General features: G+C 43.4%; 1 protein-coding gene across 2 annotated transcripts in view; it reads left to right on the forward strand.

Annotated features, from left to right (window-relative positions):
* ABCC12 (ATP binding cassette subfamily C member 12) overlaps positions 1-18,726 on the forward strand; it is a 1,077,363-nt gene that overhangs the window by 595,534 nt on the left and 463,103 nt on the right. For both annotated transcript variants that reach the window (XM_078670535.1, XM_078670536.1), the window contains one exon: positions 14,982-15,089. In XM_078670535.1, the coding sequence (XP_078526661.1) occupies positions 14,982-15,089 (108 nt within the window). The remainder of the gene's footprint in view (positions 1-14,981; positions 15,090-18,726) is intronic.

The raw sequence follows: 18,726 nt of genomic DNA on the forward strand, positions 1-18,726 counted from the left end.
GAAATCCTTGCAACAAGGCTAGTGCTGCAGTTACCTCCATTTGTTGGGGAAGCGGCTAGCTTTAGGCCGGTGCAGCTTGCACCATCAGAATCCCACTCCTGCAACCTGCTTCACCGGCACTTATTCCCAATAATCATCCTGATTGCCTGAGATCTGTTCCCTTATGCTTGTTGCCCGATGCTCTGTTACATAAATCCATTTGAACATAATCTACATAGCAAAAATGGTATTCTAAAGCCGGGGCTGAGGTCTGAGTTGGTCCTTTTTTTCTTTTCCGATTATGACCCTCTTGAGGCTGAAGTGAGCTTCAACTACCTGCCTCAGCAGTAGTTGTGCTGGGTGCCCAGGTGCCTGGGAAGGTTTCTAAGCACCGGGCTTGTGAATAAGTGTGGTGCTTGGAGTGGGAACCTCCTACCCAACTGCAAGTGCAAGTTCCCCAACCTTCCAGTTATTGTGTTAAACAAACCATGGCAAGTAACCAACATCAACACTTATTATTTAAATTTTTATGATCTCTGGGAAGTCAAGGGGGGGCACCAATAATTGCCCAGCGCAGGCAGAAGCGCTCTAATTTGCCAAAACGTAATAAAGCTCCAAATACGTCAACAGCAGCCACAACAGCTCCTGTAGAACAAAAACTGCACCATAGGCTATGATCCTCAGCCAAAACATCATTGGGAAAAATGCAGATGAAATTTGGTTTCTTAAAGGACACTTTGCTTTCATAAAATAAAGACGCAAATGGTCTGCAAAGCCCACTACAACCACATTTGCCTGGTACTTCTGAATTAATATCCAGAGTATATGTGGGATGTCCAGATGTAGATGCCCCTGTGGAATTAAAAACAAAACTGGTGGCCTTTCAGTGGGGGACAGGGCTAAGAAAAATCATTCAAGTTTTGGACAAAAGGCGATCTCAGGTGTTAGATCCTTTTAAAAGCAGACCTGAGTTCATCCAATCCGAGTTGGCAAAAGTTTTTGAGGCAGACGTTCACAGCCCCAAAGGACCAAAGCTTGCCATAAGCATTACAGAGCCTAATGAAGCATTGATAAAAAGCATGGACACTCAGTTGCAGTTGAGGTGCATCATCACTTCTCCTATAACAATAAGAAGGATCACCCCTTAGGATTGGCTAGTAATCATCCAGTTTTGGGACTTGTACAGCAAACAGCAAAGGGTGCAGTATGTACAGTCCATCTATGAAATAGAACACTGTCAGAGGAGGAGGTGTGGTCAGAAGAGGTCTTCCCAGCATATCACTTGGAGCCTGCAGTGTTACAGGAGGAAAGAATACCTTTGGTATGCTCCCCTTTATCTGTGGGCCCAGATATCTCTCTTCAAGTTGATATCTTGTACAGCAAATCACCCAGGCAGGAAGGAGGAGACAGTAATACATGGGATATTTTGCTTCGCTCATTTCAAGCTGTAGTTAATGCTTAAACATATCAGCCAAGTAAGTTAGATCTACAGGTGGACCTTCTTAACACAATGCTTCTTTCATTACCCCAATAAAGTCAAAGATTGGTGCGCTAAACTCACTGGTACAGAGGGCCCAAGTTGAATCTCAAATCGTCTCATCCTGTGCTTGTAGCCGAGATCTAGACATACTGGCATGTCTTCCAGGCATACTGGAATCAGTGTTAACAGACATTAAACTGCAGCTGAAAACTGACTCTGGTACAGCAGTAATACCAACGGTAAACAATTTTGCCAAAGTACCTCTAAAGATCAATAGCAGGATACTTCTTCTTGTAATACGAGGAACCAAAGGTCATCTAGCTGTCAGTCCCTGGGGAACAGCCAATGAACTATAGCTATTTCTAATAAAAAAAATTGTCTTCTAAAGAAGCTACAGGGCTATTGTAGCTTTGAGTGATTTGGATTTGGAACTGCAGGGTAATTCACTATTTGTTACTATTCCAATGTGGAATTAGGTTTTGTGTGTTTGGCAGTTACAAAGAGCTTGGACACCATGAGTGTACTTGTAGAAGTGTTCAGTCATTCCTGTTTCATTCTAGCACAGCTTGTGCTACACAGGTAACATTACATACATACAAACATATCTATGAACCTTGTTGGTCTATGGATTCAAGCATGGGTAAATTAGACTCTGGTTATATGTGAGGAGGATATGAACTGTTGTAATTTTTGCTTCAAGTTGCTTTTATTTTTATTCATCTTGTTCTGTGTCTCTAAGGTGTAATTGCATGTGTGTGTGTGTGTGTGTGTGTGATTATCCATGCATCTTAGTGTAGTTGACTCAAAGCAGATAGTACTGTTTGTGATGGGTAGTGTATTGGGGTGCTGTTTAATGGTGAGTGTGCGTTGTTGTCTTTGTTTACATTGCAATATGTGTATTTGGGTCACTGGTGATGTACTTTTGTGTACTGTTTTTACCAGAAGATGATATAGTGTTTGGTTTGTTTAGTAAAAAAATGGATGCGTGTAAGATACTGTAATTTGCTTCCCAAGTCTATTGTGTCTGTGCTATAATGCCATTGTTGGGTTCTGCAAAATGAATGATGTGGAAGAGTTTTGGTAGCTAGGCTTCTGGCAGCTGTCAGTTGGAGAAGCCCAGTTGGAGACTGTCTGAGGAAAGGACTACATTGCTCCCTTTGGAAGTGCAATGAAGGCAACTGTAGTTTTCATCCTATCCAATAAACTTGATTAGTGTATCTCATCTACAATGCATTGGATGCCAACCCTTTCCACAAAACACAATCACGTACAGAGAAATTTCTCCATAGGACATGTGGATACTACTACAGCAAGAAGTACTGCACACACCATATCCTAAATTGCTTTTTGCAGATAGCTGGGAACTATATGAACTGGCGTACGGCTGTCTCCTCACACTACACAGCAGGGCCCAGAACAGCTTTACAAGACATGCAGAGACAACAACAACACCAAACAAATGTGGTGCCAGTTTGTCCGGAACTTTTCATGGGATTAGGAAACTCCTATGATGTAGCATGGATTCCAGTTTCCTATTTCCATCACACTTTATAATACAGAAAGGCTCATAGGGACCTGAAAAACAGCACCTAGAAGAAACACTTGACTGAGTAGTCTGCCTTGCTCTTGGCTTTGCTGGTAATTTGTGTGTGTGTAGGACAGGCCCAAGGACGGGCCCAAAGATGAAGCCCATTATAGTCCAGTGTTCTGGTCATACCAACCTTCCCCTGAAGACACAGAAATGCTCCACAGACACTAAGAGACAGCAACAGAATCACAACACATCACAACATGCTACAATCTAGTGTTGGGTCTTGGATCTGAAACACTGTATATGTGAGTTAATATCTAGGTATATTTACCTATATTGGGTTTTGTAAACAGATTTGGGTAGTCAACTATATCAAATTCTCCGAGAATGGAAAGCTGTTTGAGGAAAAAGGATGAGAGGATATGATGAACAGAGTTCACAAGTTTACACAAGTGAAAGAGGGTGGCTCAGTAAAGTGGAAAGGATAGAGAGCAGATTCAAAAGTGTTAGTTGTGCACCGAAAGGTTTCATGTAAGATGGTTGGAAACAAGAAGAGCACCACCGTGAGAAAAGTGGAAATTATTACACAAGGTGATTGAAGGAAGCAGTTGGGGACAGCAGAGAGGGGTTAGATTTTCCTAAACTAAGCTATAAAAAATTTAAGTAAGACTACTCACATTATGGCTGCATTTCTTCAATTGCATTTTATAACCTGATTATTGCGAGAGTCTGATTTTTGCCACTTCAGCCTAATCAGATGGGGGTTTACTAGCATTGCCCTTCAAGCCGATGTGGACATTGTCTATCACTTTGTTATTCATGACAGGACACTCGTATGACCCAAACAACAGTTTTCTCACCTTCATAAAAATGTTGAATTATTGACCTTCAAGTTTGTGAAGTTAGTTCTCTGCTAAGTTAATGATATAATAGTGTGTGTAATATGGTAAAAGGTTGCCCATGAATATGTATAAATCACTAACCTTTGTCTACTTAAAAAAGCTCACAATTTGCAAAAAAACTAAAATTTACAAAGGCTTACGTACCTATACATACTAAGGACCAGGTCAGGCCATCAAGGCAGATGGTAAGTGACAGCTTGCAATACAAGTCTATGAGCATCAACTAAAACAAAAAGTACAATCTCTATAATTGTTACTTACATTTCCTAGAAGTGAAATCACAACAATAATAAAGAAAGATGATGAACAATAGCTAATGATTATCACGAAATGGTCATTTGAAACCCATAACAGTTCCCTTTTGATTAGTGACGTGAATTATGTAAAATCATATATCCACCTAGAACTTCCTGAAGTGTTTAAAGTAACCCTGGGCAAAGCACTACGCTACACTTGCGCAGTTGCGAAGTTTGCGCTACTTCGCATTATTCAAATAGCACGTAGCACAGTGCAAACACGCGTAGCGTTGCGTAGTGCAGTGGTCATTTTTTGCTTGCTCGCGGTCCTCAACGTCAAGTTGGTGACCGCGAGCAAGCAAAATTACATCCAAGTGAGACTTTTTCCTCGTTCGCGATCAGCAACATCAAGTTGCCGATCGCGAGCATGGAAAACAAACCTCCCGGCAAGCTTCTCAACGCGGGGAGGTCAGGTTTCTCATTGCGAGTGGTCGCGTATACTCGCGACCGCTTGCGACGAGAAACTACCAGTCCTCGTTGAGAAAGCTGTAGCTCGAGTAAAAATCTACTCGAGTGGCACTGAAAGACATCTCACACAATGCAAGATGCCGTTTTCAATGATTGCACAGTGCGGATAAGCATCCGGCACTGTGCAATCATCGCGAACAGTTCGCGTAGTGCTACGCGTAGCTCGCGTAGTGCGAAGTGCACTTTGCGTAGCTTCGTGTAGCGCTACTTCGCAAACTACGCCCAGGGTTAGTTTAAAGTATATAATGTACTGTATTAAAAGTCAGTAAGGGTTAACTTTAACCCACTATATTCTGAACTTAAAAGTCTGGGATGAAATACTGATATGATAGATACTTTTTTATTTCACTTCTCCACTGCTTGGTAATTATTATATTTCTCCATTTTAAACTACATGATATTCAGTTCCCTTCATAATGTATTTTCCTAGGTTCTCAGTGCCATTTGACAATGTGTATGACTGGTAATGATCCCTCAAATTCTAGAGAAGGAGCAGGAGAGCCCAGCAAATGGGACTTCCTGGGTAACTGTAGTGAAGTGGTAAGGTTCTATAGAAACTGTGAGAGCCTGTGCCTCTTAAAAATAAATACTTTAATTATTGCTTTTACTGCAGTCAAATCTCCACGACAGAGAGATATGTGTACGTTTCTTAATTTTCACCTTCGACGTTTAACCTAGATGTGTGCATCTCCGTCGTTTAGAAAGAGTTAAGGCACCTTCACTCTTCTTAGAATGGCTAGGCACAGGACTTAAAAGACTAGCTGAAGTTGTCACAGATCTTCATTAGAACTGTAAATTAATGAACAATAGGTCCTTAGTTACAATAAGGGGCATTTGTGTAATGCTTGGGACTCTGTGTATGAGTATAAGGGTAATACAAGTGGATTGCTTGCCTACAGCTCCATTCCTCCTGCTCCTCATCAATGTATTATTGCCTTTTTTTTAAGCTCTGGCCAAAGTGTACATTTCCACTGTGATTTAGGATAAGACACCATCTTCTTCTGCACTTCTCAGTCTCTTTGAACTAGAACATACGTCCCCTTTCATAGTTAACCGCCTGAGCCATGAATAAGTTAATAAATAATGATTGTCTTTTGCAAAATAAGATTTAACAATTTTTTTATTCATGAAGTTTTTATAAAGTGTGAACAACACCAAAATGTTGGTGTCAGAGCGCTGTACAACATAATGAATTGCAGCAAATATACAAGGAGCAAAATACAAAATGTACAGCATGAAAAGATAATAGAAAGAGACAGAGCGCGAACACCAGCAATGAAATCAAATTGCCATTGATAGTCGCCTTAGATAGGAACAAGATTATTCAATAGTCTCATCTTTGCTTTGTTTTTGGAAAGGCAAATGAAGGGATGGCTTTTGATCTCTGGGGGAAGAGAGCTCCACTTTCTTGTGGCAATTCCAGAGAAAGTTCTCTTATAGGTTTTCTTTTTGTGAAATCTTTGGGGTTTCAGCAGTAGGGAGCATGTACCACGAGAAGCTCTATTCCTTACACCAGAACCAGTCTCTGAGCCAGGTAGCGAGGAGTGTTGTGGTAGATGGCTTTGTGCATCATGCATGCTATTTTTTGGTGGATCCTAGCCAGTTCAGAGAGTGGTGGGCCAGGGTGATATTTATTTATTTATTTATTTATTTTTTGACATTTATAGAGCGCGAACGAATACCCGTAGGCGTCTCGGCGCTAGACTACAGAGATGTCCCTTCCCAGAGATAAGAAGTTCATACAGGGCAATGAGCAGTATCACTGGTTAAACAGCCAGGTTTTCAGTTTTTTTCGAAATTGCAGGAGTGAGGGACTGGTTTTAATGTGTTGAGGCAGAGTATTCCAGATCTTAGGGGCAGCTACTAAAAAGCGGCGGTCGCCCCAAGTAGCAGTTCTGGAGCGAGGGATCACTAATTGATTAAGGGATGTGGATTGGAGCTGTCTGACCGGTTTATAAAGAATAAGCTGGTCCTTGAGGAAACGAGGTCCTTGATCGTGCAGTGCTTTGTAAACTGTACAAAGAGATTTGAACTTGATCCTATTTTGGATCGTCAACCAATGGTAGGTCCTCAAGGTATCTGAAATAGGAGCAAATTTGGGTAATCTAGACAGCAGGCGTGCAGCTGCATTCTGAATGGTCTGCAGCTTTTGTGTGACTCTAGCTTGTGTATTGAGAAAGAGTCCATTACAATAATCCAAGGATGTTAAAACCAAGGATGTAACCAAGGTTTTGGCAGCCGCATCCGGCAGAAAAGGGATGATTTTCCTTATCATTTTAAGTTTGAAGTGGGCAGAGGCCGCTACCTTATTTGCATGTGCCATAAAATTGAGATGGTCGTCGAAGGTTACTCCCAGGTTCCTGACCTTGGAAGTGGGACTAGGAGGGGTACCAAAAGCTGTCGGCCACCAGGTGGCTGACCAGGCCGGAGAGAGGGCTTCAAAGATGACCACCTCCGTTTTATCGGAGTTGAGCTTCCGGCAGTTTTCTGCCATCCACTCTCCAATAGCGGTCATTCCGTTTTGGAAGCGTTCTGCCACCTCCTGCCCATCGCCCTTGATGGCCAATACCAGTTGCGTGTCATCAGCGTATGAGGTTAGGCTCATCCCATGTGCTTTGATAACACTAGCAAGGTCCGACACATAAATGTTAAATAGTGTCGGACTGAGGGATGAGCCTTGAGGAACCCCACACGGTAATGACAGCTTGGTGGATTGGTATGGTCCCAGTGTGACCGCCTGAGTTCTATCAGCCAGAAAGGAGGCAAGTAGGTTTCTCGCAGTGAGCTGGACACCCATCCTACCGACACGGTCGACCAAGATCTTATGGTCGACCACGTCGAAGGCTGCTGAGAGATCTAAGAGCACTAATAGTGCTGTTCCTCCTTGGTCACGGATGAGTCTTATATCATCTGCTGCTTTAATAAGGGCGGTCTCCGTACCATGGTATGATCATTTTTCTTAATACCTGAGATGAGCCTTGCAGCTGCATTGAGGGTAACCCTCAGTGGTGCTAGTTTTATTTTTGGTAGGCCAACGAGGGTAACATTTCCATAGTCAAGTTTGGAGATCACAAGACCCTAACTAGCCATCTTAAGATCTACATTGGGCAGGAAAGGTTTTCGTTTTCTCATGATGCGGAGATGGAAATTGGCCCCTTTGGTTGTGGAGCTGATGTGATTCAGCATGGAGAGGTTGTTATCTAGTGTTATTCTGAGGGATTCTGCTGAATCAACAATAAGTGGGGTACAGGTCACGGTGGTAAGTAGTGGGAGCCAGTCTTTGAAGTTAGAGGTGGGGCTGGGTGGTGAGATTAATAGGAATTTAGCTTTGGGGGCATAAAGTTTGAGATAAGAGTTAACCAGTATTGAGTTTTGTTCAAGATGCTATTGAGAGTGCTGATGTCATTAGTGGAGGTAATCTTCATGTACAATTGTATATCATCAGCGTACATATGGTAGGAAATGTAAGAGCGTTTGAGGATTTCAGTAAGGGGTTCCACGTAAAGATTAAACAGAGTGGGGGAAAGTGAAGAACCGTGGGGAACGTCGAAAGTGACCGGCTTCTGATAGCAGAAGTCATGGTTGATTAGGACTCCTTGAGATCTGTTTTGCAGGAATGAGCAAAAACGTTTTAAGACAGTACCAGAGAGACCCATCCTAAGGTCTGAGAGGTTCATGTTTGACTGGGTCAAATCAAAGCAGATAGGTCAAGAAGGATTAAAAGACCGGATTCATTATGATCAAGAAAGCGTAAAGCATCGTGAACAATGTGGACCATGGCGGTTTCAGTACTGTGACCTGGTATGAAATTAGATTGGCAGTGGTCGCGGAGTTGTTGCTGGTCAACGTGATTTCAGAGTTGTTGATGAACACATTTTTCCAGGTGCTTGGCTATAGTTGGGATGCTCGAAATGTGGCAAATATTGTTGCGATCAGAGAGGTCGGCGTCTTGCTTTTTCAGGATAGGTGTCACTTTTCCACTTTTTAGACAGTCCGGCATGGTGTCTTACATAAAGAGGCATTGATAACTCTGGTCCATAGGGGTATCAGGAGGTGCGAAGTTTCCTTGATGAATTTGGAGGGGAGGGAGTCATTGAAGTAGTTTAGTAAAAGACACTAGCTTTGAGATGTCAGAGTCCTCAAATGTTTGAAAGATGGACCATGAGGCATTGTTTCTAGGTTTAAAGAGAAGGTTGCCAAGACAAATTTCCTGCGAGGTGGAGGTGCATTGTGCCGGGGTTTCAGGTGGTAAGCAATTCACAGCAATGGAGAGCTCATTGTCAATTGACATAGTTTTCTCAAAAAAGAAGGAGGAACATGTTTGACAATTAGGAAGGGTTGTAGTATCAGATGTTGAGGATTTACATTTCCCATTAGTTTGTTGTTTCACCAGTTCAAAGAGTTTTTTGGAACGGGTGAAGTCTGTGTCCAGTTGTTGATGGGAAAACTATGACCTGGCACTTTGGATACACCTATTGTAGTTCCTTCTTTTTTATGCAACAGTTTATGGTCCACACTCTTTCGGCAAGTCTAAGTGGAGGGGTGTGGCTCACTGGTTAGAGGCGGCAGACCCGTAAGCAGAGGACGGCCCGGGACCAGGGTTCAATTCCCGACGCGGCAGGGTTGTGGACCAGGGTCAGCGGACTCATTAATTCTCGCTTCGGTGCCTACTCTAACCAGGGATCACACTCTGCAACTCTGGGCATTAGCTTGCCTCATATCCACAACGGCCCCTCACATACACTGGGGATGCCTGGTTTCACCTTGGAGATACCCAGCAGGGATCATCTCACAGGGAAAGCCAGGACGGGTTCCCCAGTGGTCTACAGCGCTGGGACGCCCCATTGCTGGGGTAGCCATGCGCTTTACAAGACAACCTAACATTACCTAACATAAGGGTGCGGCATTCCTCGTTAAGGCTACAGTTGAACCAGGTATTAGTTCTTCTTATCAAGACTCTCTTTTAAGCGTTTGGGGGCAATGGATTTCAAGATGTTAGACATAGAGCTAAAGTAGTGCTTAGTGAGATTTTGAGCATCAACCATATCGGTGGGAGGAGACTAGAGGTTAAAGCTGGTGGTGGATATCATGTGTGGATTGAGATTGAGGGTGTTTCAGATCCAATGTTTAGTTTTCACAGGCTGTCCTTTGTGGATGATTGCCTATCCAACAATGGAGAAGGTGATGCAGTGATGATCGGTCCAGTCGGAGGGTGAAATAGAAACCAATAGTATGGTGTTTTTCTTGGCTAGGATTAAGTCTAAGATGGCTCCTTTTATATGTGTAGGGCTGTTACAGATTTGAGTCAGGTTGAGGTTGTGGAGGATAGCCTTGCAGCAATCCACTAATGGATCCTTAGTGTCATGCCAATGAATGTTGAAGTCACCTAGGTGAATTTGGTTGCTATATGGGGCAAGGTTGGTAGATGATCTTGATTTGTTCGATGAAGGTAAGATTATCACCTGGGGATGGTAGAAAGTGTGCAGGTGGTGTTGTCTTTGGTAGAGATATTGATCATCATTTATTCACAGCCAGATGTTGGAGAGGAAAGTGATTGTTTGACAGAGAGGTTAGACCGATAAATACAAGCAATACCGCCCCTGAGATAGATAGCGCAATCTTGACAGATGATAGAGTAGCTCGGTGAAACAGGATGTCAGGTATGGTAGAAGAGGAATCATTTAGCCTAAGGATGAGATCCAGATTATGCACAACTAACTGCCGGAAGGCGAGTGGCAGAGGGTAGATTACAGTGCTGGTAGTAGATCTAAAGGTTTGACATATTGAGTTCCATATTACAGGTGTGGCATAGAAGACTAGGGATATCAGCCTGCAACAACTGTTTATCAGATTGTATAGTATCCAGCGTAAAATAGAATATGGAGGTATTAATGTGAATGATGTTACAGTAGAGAAGTGACGGCGAGAGGATTAATCTAAAATATTGTGTGAAGGAAGGGTTCTGTAGTTTTGAGCAATAGTTAGTAGTCTTAGGAGTATCAAGATCGAAGGTGATGGGATTATGGCCAGACAACGTAATGAGATGAGGAGTGAGGGGAAGCGAAGATGAGAGGTCGTAGAGACAAGAGGTGGAGAAAATGTTGAGAAGTTGATGTCCAGAGGTATTGGTGTCAGAGAAGAAGCATGTTCAGGCTGAGGAAGTGTAAGACGTGTGGTTTGTGGGAGCCCCTGCATATATAGTGATAGTAGTTCGCTGATTGGGGAGATGTGTATTCTAAGCTGAGGGAGGGTGCAGTGTTGTGATTTATTTTGTTATTAGGTTGGATATGAGGTTTTACTAAGTGAGGGTTGGAGGAATGGTCGGCGCTAATCCAAGGGGGGTTACTTTTTTTAAGATGATGGCTTGAGGAAATGGAAGACATTGTCAAAGAGTTCCAGGTTGCGAATAGAGGACTGAATGCGCACTATGCCAATATTATAGATGGAGATAGTCACTTCTGCCCTGTAAAAAGGGATGAGTGAATTGGTCACTTTGTGACCGCAAGGTATTTCCTTAGGGGTGGTATGTTTGAGAAGATAAGGTAACTAATTAATGTACCCTTGTTAATGCAAAAATAGTAATCACAAAAGAGTATTTCAGGATAAGGTCTGAGAGCTTTGTGCTTAAAAGTTTTTGTTGCTTTTTTGCAAAGATTGGGGGAAAGTCAAAATCAAACGAATTGCAATCAGCGAAGGATAGTGAAGGGTTCGGTCTAGCCACCTGTGGAGGTTCCATGATGCTGGACAAAAAGAGGAGGAGAAAGGGAGAGAAGGGTGAGTATGGGAATAATAGTCAGGTACCACTTAGGGAGAGAATGGGCGAGTATGGGAGCAACAGACTGTAACAACACAGGTGGCTGCCGAGAAGCAAGTGGCAGAGTGGGAACAATTTAAAAGGTATATTTTAAATGTAAAGCTGGTTGGGGGACGGAGGCCATAGGTCATAATCACATGAAATGGAAAGTGAGGGAAAATGGAGGGAGAGAGGAGGGCTGTTTTAAAGTTATCTTGCAAGGGATCAGGTAAGTGATTGGAGGAGGGGGAAGGATAATATGTCGAACACCAGAGAACCAAAGAGAGATGAGCTTGTCTGAAATATGAAGGGAATCTGAATATGGGTTTTGAATACAAACATATAAACAATCAATCAATCAATCATGCCATTTGTATAGCGCACTACTCACCCTGGAGGGTCTCAAGGCGCTTGGGGGGAGGGGTATGCTACTGTCGAACAGCCAGGTCTTGAGTTGTTTCCTGAAGGCAAGATGGTCCTGGGTCAGCCGAAGGTGGATGGAGAGGGAGTTCCAAGTCTTGGCAGCCAGGTAAGAGAAGGATCTTCCTCCGGCGGTGGCTCTTCGGATGCGTGGTACGGCTGCGAGGGCAAGGCTGGTGGACCGTAGCTGGCGGGTGGGCGTGTAGAAGGTCAGGCGGTCGTTGAGGTACTTGGGGCCCAGGTCGTGGAGAGACTTATGTGCGTGGGTGAGGAGCCGGAACGTGATCCTCTTGTCGACGGGGAGCCAGTGCAGGTTCCTCAGGTGGCTGGAGATGTGGCTGCATCGGGGGACATCCAGGATGAGTCGGGCGGAGGCGTTCTGGATGCGCTGGAGTCTTTTCTGTAGCTTGGCTGTGGTTCCGGCGTAGAGGGCGTTTCCGTAGTCCAGTCGGCTGGTGACGAGTGCCTGGGTGACAGTCTTCCTGGTCTCGGTCGGGATCCAGCGGAAGATCTTGCAAAGCATACGCAGGGTGTTGAAGCACGATGAGGAGACGGCGTTGACTTGTCTGGTCATCGAGAGGGAGGGGTCCAGGATGAAGCCCAGGTTGCGTGCGTGGTCGGTTGGCTTGGGTGCGGTGCCCAGGGCTGGGGACCACCAGGAGTCGTCCCAGGCGGAGGGCGAAGATCCCAGGATGAGGACTTCCGTCTTGTCCGAGTTCAGTTTCAGGCGGCTGTCCTTCATCCACTCGGCGACGTCTTTCATCCCTTCGTGTAGGCAGGTTCTGGCGGTGTCGGGGTCTCTGGTGAGGGAGAGGATCAGCTGGGTGTCGTCGGCGTAAGAGATGATGTTGAGGTTGTGCTGGCGTGCGATGGCTGCGAGAGGTTTCATGTAGATGTTGAAGAGGGTGGGGCTTAGTGAAGATCCTTGCGGGACGCCGCAGATGACTTCGGTGGCCTCGGAGCGAAACGGGGGGAGGCGGACTCTTTGTGTTCTTCTGGCGAGGAACGAGATGATCCACTCCAGTGCCTTCTCTTGGATACCGATGTTGCTGAGGCGCTGGACTAGGGTGCGGTGGCAGACCGTGTCGAACGCAGCGGAGAGGTCCAGGAGGATAAGGGCCACTGTTTCCCCCTTGTCGAGCAGGGTCCGGATGTCGTCGGATAGGTAGAAACTTTCCTATGGAATGATGTGGCATGGATGGGATTTGTTGTTTTCTGGTAGATATATTACAAGAGCCCAGTAGGTGACACCGGAACCTCAAAAATAAAGCTGTAGCACTTTTACGAATCGCTGGGAGAAAAATAAGAATATTTCCATGGTGCACTCCATAAGTTTGGCTGCAAAAAAACAAAAAAAAGCAAAGAATTCATGAACATACTGACCACCAATATCCATGAAAGCAAGCACACAGTCAGTCCCCAAGTCTTAGATGGAGAAAGCCAAAGAGTCTCCAGAGACTGTAGAAACCACAATTGCGCCACATACCTCATCCAGAGCAGTAGAATCTATGGAAATGGTGTTGCAGACGTTCAAGAGAACCAGATGGCGGAGAATCTGGAGTGGGAAGTGGCACTGCGAGAGCAAGACCAGAGGAAGCCAAAATCAACTTAAAAGAATTTGAAATAATTGAGGCAGAATTACTGTTCTGGGACCTCTCAGAGACCACAGCAAGATCGACAGTTTTGCCGAGGTAGGCCTCCCATCCTACATGCTGAAAGAGAGGAGGGACAACAAGGAGGTCTTCTCTTTGGAAACAGCTCCGGGCAATATCAGGTCAGCCGGAGACCGGAGCGCCGGGAAGTCCCAGCAGCAGAAGTGAGGGGATAGGGCAGAGGAGGCTCACCATGCGTGGATGGTTCACCACCTAGCTGGTGTCCCGAGCAGTGGACGGCAGAAGAGTACAGAGCCTCAGAGAGCCCCCAGGGCAAAGCAGGATCCACCAGGGCCGGCTTTAGTGGTTGTGGCGCCCTGTGCGACAATCTTTGTTGGCGCCCCCCCAACAATCATTATGAGTTGTATGGTTTCTCAACGCATATTAAATATATAGAGGATACATTTTAAAGTATATAAAATGTATGCTCAAATATCATGTAAATTAAATAGGGATTAGATGGGGAACAGACATTACGAAAACATCAGTTAAAATAAACTTTTATTTTATAACCTAAAACAATATACATATGTTGTTGATGTAATTAATAACATTTTCTAACTGTGTTAATTTTATTAAATACAATTTGTAAATTTAACGTTATGAGCTTTCATTTTTGTAAATGCCGATATAGATGTGGATAAGCCCAGTTGTTGTGCAATATCATTTTCAATTGATAGGATTGCCAAATATGATAGCCTTTCATCTGTCATTGTGGAGCTTAAATATGTCTTAATTAACTTCAACTTAGAATAACTTCTCTCTCCTTTAGCTACTGTCACTGGAAGAGTTAAAAGTATGCGCAAAGCCACTTAAATATTAGGAAAGATATCTTGCATACTCATGTCTTGAAGAAACTCCAATGCTTCACAAGGAGTATTTTTACCATCAGGAAGACTGCATTGAAAGTGTTTTAATTCTTCAGTTAGGTCTGATGCATTAATATCATAAGATTTGCCATCTATAACGGCTACATGTAAATCCCTGCAATGAGCAGAAAGACCTTCAGGTAGAGATTTCAAAGTATATGAAAATCCCCACAACTTTGTATGATCACATAGTTGCTGGAAACGTTCCTTCAATGATGTTAAAGGTGCATCGACGGTGGTGAACAAAAATTCTCGCTTAAATGTTTCCTCTGGGTTTTTATTCATTGCATCGAAACTTTCATAATCAAACAACCTCTTTTTTTTGTCTGCGTGTCTCTTTGAAGGTAGTGTCTGCTTCAAGAAATGTGGCTAATATTTTTGCTTTTGTCTTTGATTCTTCATATCCATTCTCTCTGTATGAGGAAGAAAATACATTTCTGATATTTGGGTGCAAAATGCTTTTAAGCTTTTGATGCGGCTTACCCAACGATTGATAATACCAGCTAGAGAGAGTGTAGAACATGTGTCTGGTAAGGCTTGTGTGTGACTTTTGTATCTCAATTAATAGTGCATGCTTTTTTTTTATTGCAGGCATTTACTGTGATCGCCATTTTTAACGTCATGAGGTTTACAATTGCCATTTTACCCTTTTCGGTGAAGGCTGCAGCAGAGGCAAAGGTTTCTTTGAGCAGATTAAAGGTTGGTTGCTTTAAAACGACAGCTTTAAGATATTGTTTTGCCAAGGTGGGCCTGGAGTTTTTAGTGCATTAGGCAAAAACTACATATTAACCCTTTAACAGCGCCCTCTTCCTAAAAAGCATGCATACACCTGAACACATGCTGAAGTGTGCGCACAAACACACACAAATCCAATGCCATTTTCACATCTTGTATGTCACCTGTATCTCTTTCAGTCTTAGAAGCAGGGTTGAACTCACTCAACATTATTTTTTAAAGTTACCATATTTATTACATTTAAAAGGTACACTTTTCCCTAACACTATGTAAATAAGATGTTTTGCTTGTATTTTCCTTTGTAAGTTAATGGATTGCAGAGTAGTTTATAAAGCAGTAGTTTTAAAATATGTATATGTGTTTCACTAGCCACCCTCAATATGGTGATTACTTTACATGTTCTCTGAGAAAGACACTGGAAACAAAATGATTTACTTAGAAGGCACAACTTTGCTGCAATATATCTCTGGCAACCACAGGCAAATGTCTGAGTGTACCAAGATATAGGGCTGGCTCTGTGCATTGCACTACTTCTAATCCCGTTGATATGTTTACGATGTAGCCTATAGACAAACAGGGAGAAGAGAGGCAAGCACCGTGAAATAAGATCCGGATCTGCTGAATGAACAACTGTGATTCCCTACAATAGAAGTTGAAGGTATATGTAATAACAAGCTGTATTAGGAGACTTCACAGATATCAGAAGAAAGACAAACATAAGGTGCATACCTATTATTGTATTGTATGTTGCACATGCATTTTTGGAATATTTGATTTTTTAACCAATGTATAAGGAATGGGACCATAAGCATTATTCCTCCAGCAATGGATCTTTCATGATTGAAGCATTCCCCGTCCTCAAAGTGGGAGTCCCACGGTACATTTAAAGCAGTAAGTAATGACTTTAATACTGAAATTATTGGAGAAAAAACATTCCTTTTTAATAGCTTGTCATAGTAATGGTCCAAAGTCCAGCCAATCAGGTGACAGCCACCTTTCTTCTAAACAACATGTCTACAGCTAAAATATCTCTGTTTAGGCACTGTGATGCCTGTGGAAAGCTGAGACTGCATTCGAATGATCCTCACAAGAAATGCAGTTACTGCCTTCACCCTGACCACGAGGTGAGAAATTGCGAAATCTGTAGAACTTTATTTCAGAAGATTTTGAGATTTAGAGAGGGAAGTCTTCTTCTGTGGTTAGAGAAGTTAAAACCAAAGGACAACCCCCTGTCTGATGACAACAGAGATACCTCCCTCAAAACTATTGCCTCAAAAAAGAGAGTAAGTGATGTAGAAATCGTCTTCCCGAAGGCTTCTAAGGTGTTAAAGAGACAGCACCATTCATCGAAGGCTGATTATCAGCCTTCGATTTCCAGGAAGGAGTCTGCCTCTCATAAGTGACATCCTCTATGCCTTCTATGGCCTCCACTAAGGTCAAAACAACTTCATATTCACTTCTGGAGACGATTTTGTTACCTCATAAGTTGAAGACAGATATACAATCTATGAAAACGTTACTGACGCCCTCATTGGCAACAGCCTCCGTCATCACTACTACTACGAAGATGAGGTCGACCTTTTCCTCTCTGCAGTCTAAACTTAACATTTCCTCTTCTATATCTCCATCAACCATAGTTTCTGTGAAGGTAAGATCTTCTATGTCGCTAGCAATATCATCTAGGAACAGGCAGATGAAGACATACAAAACTTCATCGTCGACAGATGTGGTCTCACCTGAAAAAGGACCTTAGTCTAAAGATTTGTCGATGGCTCTCTCATCGCTGCTGCAGTTGTCGACGGCCCTCAAACACAAAAATCTTTAGTTGACGGGGGTTTCGTCTATGATGGTGATGTCGACGGACCCGAATTCTTGGACAGCAGGCTTGCAACGTCTGACATCAACGACGGTTGTTATGGCAACAAATATTCTGTCGTCAGGTACCCCATAGACGGTTCCTTTGTCGACGATTTTGTCTACTACACAGAAACATATATCTGAGCTTATGTCGACAAATGTACAAACAGGCAAGGACAATGCTTATACATCTGCATTATCCCAACCTATAGGAAGATCTTCACAGGAAATAATATTACCTGTGCATAGCTCTCCTAGTAAGGTGCCCCATGTCCTCCAGTAGAACTTTTTGAGTGTGTGATGATGAGGATTCTGATGAGGAGGACATGTTTGGTGTGGCACACAGCCCTTCAGACTTTTGTAATAAATGCCAAGAGGATGACAATGAACAATATTACTACTATTCCCTGCATGATCCTAATCACCAAAATATACAGAGAGAAAAGGCTAGTCAGATACCAGTTTCAAATCTACAGCACGTGATGGAAGATTGCTACCACAGATTCAGACTATTAGAACTGGATCCCTCAAACTCAAATCCCTAGGTCATCTCCGATTGCAAGGTCACCTCCAATAACTCCCTCCTAAACCCGCAACCTCAGGTGGATGAGCATTGCACTACTGACAAGGAAAGAGAGGAAGGAGGACTGGAAGAAGTGTCCCTTCCCAATGAATAGGACGATTACCAAATACAAACACCATCTCCATCAACCCCTCCTCTGGTAGACTTGCCACCGGAAGACATCGGAGGTTTTCATACTCTAAAGGAAAGAGAGACAAAGAGACTTCAGTTCCCCATGGTCACTAAACAGTCTGATTGTTTCCTATATGAATTTAAAGAACTGACTAAGAGACAAGTTCGTTCAATTCCCATGGTGGATTTCATATGGGAGGAAGGCCTGAAATTAATGTGAACTCCAGTGAAAACAGCTGTTTTACCCAAGCTGGAAAAGACACACAAGGCATCTGACAACTCTCCTGCCTGCCTCATTGGTCAGCAAAAGCCAGATTTTGTAATGTCCCAGGAGCTCAATGTCATGCCAGAAATCCCACTTCAATTCTGTCTGCTCCTCCAGATAGGGACGGGAGACGTCTTGACACCATTGGTAAAACATTCTCCACTATGGCAGCGACTACACAGTTAGGGCAGCAAACTCACTCACATTCCTAGGTAGATATGACCACCAAATGTGGTCAGACATTTCACCGCAGAAGCAAGGTAGACCCTTCAGGAGAGGGAAAGGATCTCAACGAAAATAATTGATTTCGCAGTAGACGTATTGTCAATAGGTTTCCATCATTTGGCTGGGGCGGCAGTATTTAGATGACATGGAGGATTGAGAGTGACTTATTTTCGCCAGGAAGTGTAAACTAAGGTAATCAATATGCCTTATGATGGCAAATCCCTGTATGGTCAGCACATTGATGAAGCTCTACAAGCAATCAAAAAGGATACAGACACAGCGAAGGTTCTAGGCAACCTGCAATTTAAAAAACAGCCTTTTGTGGCACTTCCTCCTTTCGGGGAGGTTGCAACCAGTCACAAACTATTTCAGCCATATCAGGGACAATCCTGATACTCCACTGCACAACAACATCAACAATCATACAAACAGCCACCTGCCACCTCCTACAAACACCATAGAGAACACCTCTGAGAATTAGTGATGAATCCCTAGTGTCAGCCACAACTCACACCTCTTTCCCAGAGGTTGGTGGAAAGACTTCCTGTTTGCTCCCCAAA

This window comes from Lissotriton helveticus, chromosome 12 (assembly GCF_964261635.1).
Source record: "Lissotriton helveticus chromosome 12, aLisHel1.1, whole genome shotgun sequence".
Lineage (NCBI taxonomy): Eukaryota > Metazoa > Chordata > Amphibia > Caudata > Salamandridae > Lissotriton > Lissotriton helveticus.